The sequence below is a fragment of the Solanum lycopersicum genome, chromosome 9, assembly GCF_036512215.1.
Source record: "Solanum lycopersicum chromosome 9, SLM_r2.1".
NCBI classification, from domain to species: Eukaryota; Viridiplantae; Streptophyta; class Magnoliopsida; order Solanales; family Solanaceae; genus Solanum; species Solanum lycopersicum.
In genome coordinates, this window is record NC_090808.1 from 19,421,017 (window position 1) to 19,424,150 (window position 3,134).

Sequence of the window (3,134 nt, forward strand, 5' to 3'; positions counted from 1 at the left end):
TAATATTCATGTATATGATACATCACATACACAAACAAACTCCTATATCATTACTGTTACATTGGAAACGCACCACTGTTGAATCTATTTATTTATAAAATTTGGAGTTTAAATTTGGCACATAATTAAACTGCAAAGCCATATATTTGAACATCAAATTAAGTTGTGTAACCAATACACTTTATTTAGTCAAAATTATAAAGAAAAAAATAGATAGAAGTACCATAAAACACTAATGTCTTATTCTTTCAATCCTCTTTCGGGAAGAAAGTACATGTTCTCCTGTTATGTCCTTCTTGTCCACACTGCCCACAACAATTATTGTTCACTGTTATTTTCTCATCCGCATTTTTCTTTCTTCGCTTTCTTGGTCGTCCAGCCAACCTTCTGTACCTAGGTGGCCGGACAATTTCATCTAAAACATGTTCTGGAACGTTCCAATCCTCCTTATCTGGCATTGGAACCATTACAACCTCGTACGTTTTTTCTAATGCATACGGCTTGTAGTAATCAGAGCAATATGGCTGCAAATTGGTAACATTCTTGTGCTTCAAAACTGCAATTGCGTGTGCGCAAGGTATCTCATCATGTTGAAACCTTCCACATGTGCAAGTTTTCCTCTCAATGCATACAATGTATCTTTTTCCGGCTTCATGAACTGTGAAAATATATTCCGATGATGGAACAACCTACAAATTTAAGAAGTTAGTGATACATTACGTAATATTCAATTTATATATCATTTTTTTTTAAAAAACAATTAACATTGAAAATTACTTTGTATCTCATAAAACAGAAGGTCAATGAAATTGATAAATACCTTCATCTTTGAACTTTTAGATGCGTTTACAATCAATATCTCCTCAAATCTTCGGCCCAATGTGTCCTTTGTATATGACGCTATTTCTCTATTTTTATAGTTCCAACTACCAAATAAAAGTCTAGCTTCCTCCAAGAAGTCTATTATAGTTAACTTACGTGCATCGACAAGGCATCCATTGATACACTCAGCGATGTTCGAAGTCATCATTCTACCTCTGTTTATGGTTGAATGAACTCTTGAGCTTCTTCAAGGTAATCCTTCACCCTATGATCAACCTTCACAACCTTAGCCATTAATTTATCAAAATCTTCCTTTCTGTATGCTTTTGCCATTGAGTAAAATATATCACTTAGTGTTTTTTTACTCCTTTTGAAGCTTGAACATACATTCTTCCACAGATGCCATATGCATGCACAATGAGGTACGTTTGGGTATACAATGCTTACACTCTTTATGATACTTTCATTTCTATCCGATACAATACACATGTTTTCACGCTCACCAAATGCATTTTTGAAATTTTCGAAGAACCATGTCCACGAACAGTCATTTTCAGTGTCTACAACACCATATGCCAATGGCAATATGCATCCTAATTACAAAGAATATCACATTTAATTTCCCGATACACAATGTTTACACTAATATAATATAAGTTATAAATTACATCAGAATTATAACACTCATACCTGCACCATCGAGTGTGCTTGCTGATACAAAAGTACCCTTGTAAGCCCCGCCAAGATGTGCAGCATCCACTACAACTACAGGCCTGCAGTAGTCGAACCCTCTTATCAACGGTCTTAGGGCTATGAACAGATACATGAATTTATTATCTTCCGTCTTTTGCATCCTTATATATGAATTTGGATACACTTTATTTAGCATCCATATGTATCTCGGCATCTGTTTATATCCTTCTGATGGCTTACCCTTGAGCATTTCTAGTGCACGTTCTCTATCACGCCATGCTTGTTGGTACGATATCTCAACCCCATACAATTCTCTTTTATGATTTACCAATTTAGGGGCAGTCACACCACTAATAAATCCAATTGTTGCTTGTACTTTTGTTAGTATCCTATTGCGCATCGGACAAGTATGTTCACTATTGAAATATCTCACTTTGAATACATCCGATTTTTTTCTGCAAGATGATTTTAATGTCCATCCACATTGGTCGCTGAAGCAAACCAACACATAGCTGTCCAAAATTTTTAAGTGGTTTAATTCATATAAGAAAAGCAATGCTATAAATATAACAACAAGATATACACTGTTTTGAATTATGTATCAGATACAATATAAAGAAATATAAATAGAGAAAAACAAACAGATCATTGAGTAAGCATTGAAATACCTTTTCTTATCCGATCTTTTCACTCGAAAATTGAAGTTGTTCTTTATTTTATATTTAGCCATTACAGCAACGAGTGTATCTTTGTCCTTATACAACAACCCAGTCTTCACTTCAGTACTATTGGAATCAGTTATGTAATTCGTAGCATTTAATTCTGGAATATAATCAATGTCACAAATTCTAGACTCGACCAGAGCAAGAGCTTCAGTATCTCTTTCGGTACCTTCCACACATATGACTTCACCTGATGAACAATCAAAATTACGTATATCCCCAATAATTTTATCAGTTGTATCAATACAAAGCGGATACATGCCAATTCCAGTTGCATTCTTTTTCACTTCGAAATAAAGTTTCACACCCATGTCGTTTTTTATTTTCAACGGACATGAGCTTCCCTCGACAATGTATCGTATTTCAATATCCTTTGTAACATTGTCGATCTCAAGCTCTGCTAAAATCAACGTTTTCAGATTCACAAACGAAATAGAATGGCCAACAACAATTCCATCAACTTTGTAACCTTCATAATTAATATCGCTTACCCAAATTCCAGAATGCCGCAGCAGAATTGAGATATTCATCTTCAAAACCTTTTTTTTTTTTGAATTCTTAGTATGCAGATCAACCTTTACAAGAATATTTTTGAATTATGAAGCTAATCTGATTTAAAATTTGAATTTACTAATCAGTTACACAATCTGATGACCATTAATTACGTGATTTCAGTTAATAATAACAGGAATCACGTTAATTAATCCTAATTAATCGCAGCAGCCTTTTTTAATTATGATGTATCAGTTAATATGTATCCCGTGCCAGAGTGATGTATCCCTTGCCAGAGTGATGTATCCCTACTAATCCGTTACACAATCTGATGACCATTAATTACGTGATTTCAGTTAAGAATAACAGAAATCACATTAATTAACCCTAATTAATCGCAGCAGC

General features: G+C 34.1%; 1 protein-coding gene across 1 annotated transcript; it reads right to left on the reverse strand.

Annotated features, from left to right (window-relative positions):
* Positions 1-248: 248 nt before the first annotated feature.
* On the reverse strand, positions 249-2,767 carry LOC138338405 (uncharacterized). Its single transcript, XM_069289362.1, has 4 exons — positions 2,184-2,767; positions 1,513-2,027; positions 1,270-1,415; positions 249-689 (listed from the first exon to the last, which is right to left on the reverse strand). Exons 1-4 carry the CDS (start codon positions 2,765-2,767, stop codon positions 249-251), a joined length of 1,686 nt encoding a protein of 561 aa, XP_069145463.1.
* Between the last annotated feature and the right edge of the window lie 367 nt (positions 2,768-3,134).

Bases quoted from the DNA above. Each gene is read 5' to 3' on its own strand.
- LOC138338405 (XM_069289362.1), bottom strand. From the start codon at position 2,767: ATGAATATCTCAATTCTGCTGCGGCATTCTGGAATTTGGGTAAGCGAT. The intron at 1,416-1,512 runs GTATGAGTGTTA...CTTTGTAATTAG, and splicing joins AAGCACACTCGATGGTGCAG to GATGCATATTGCCATTGGCA. The intron at 690-1,269 runs GTAAGCATTGTA...TTAAATTTGTAG, and splicing joins ATGAAAGTATCATAAAGAGT to GTTGTTCCATCATCGGAATA.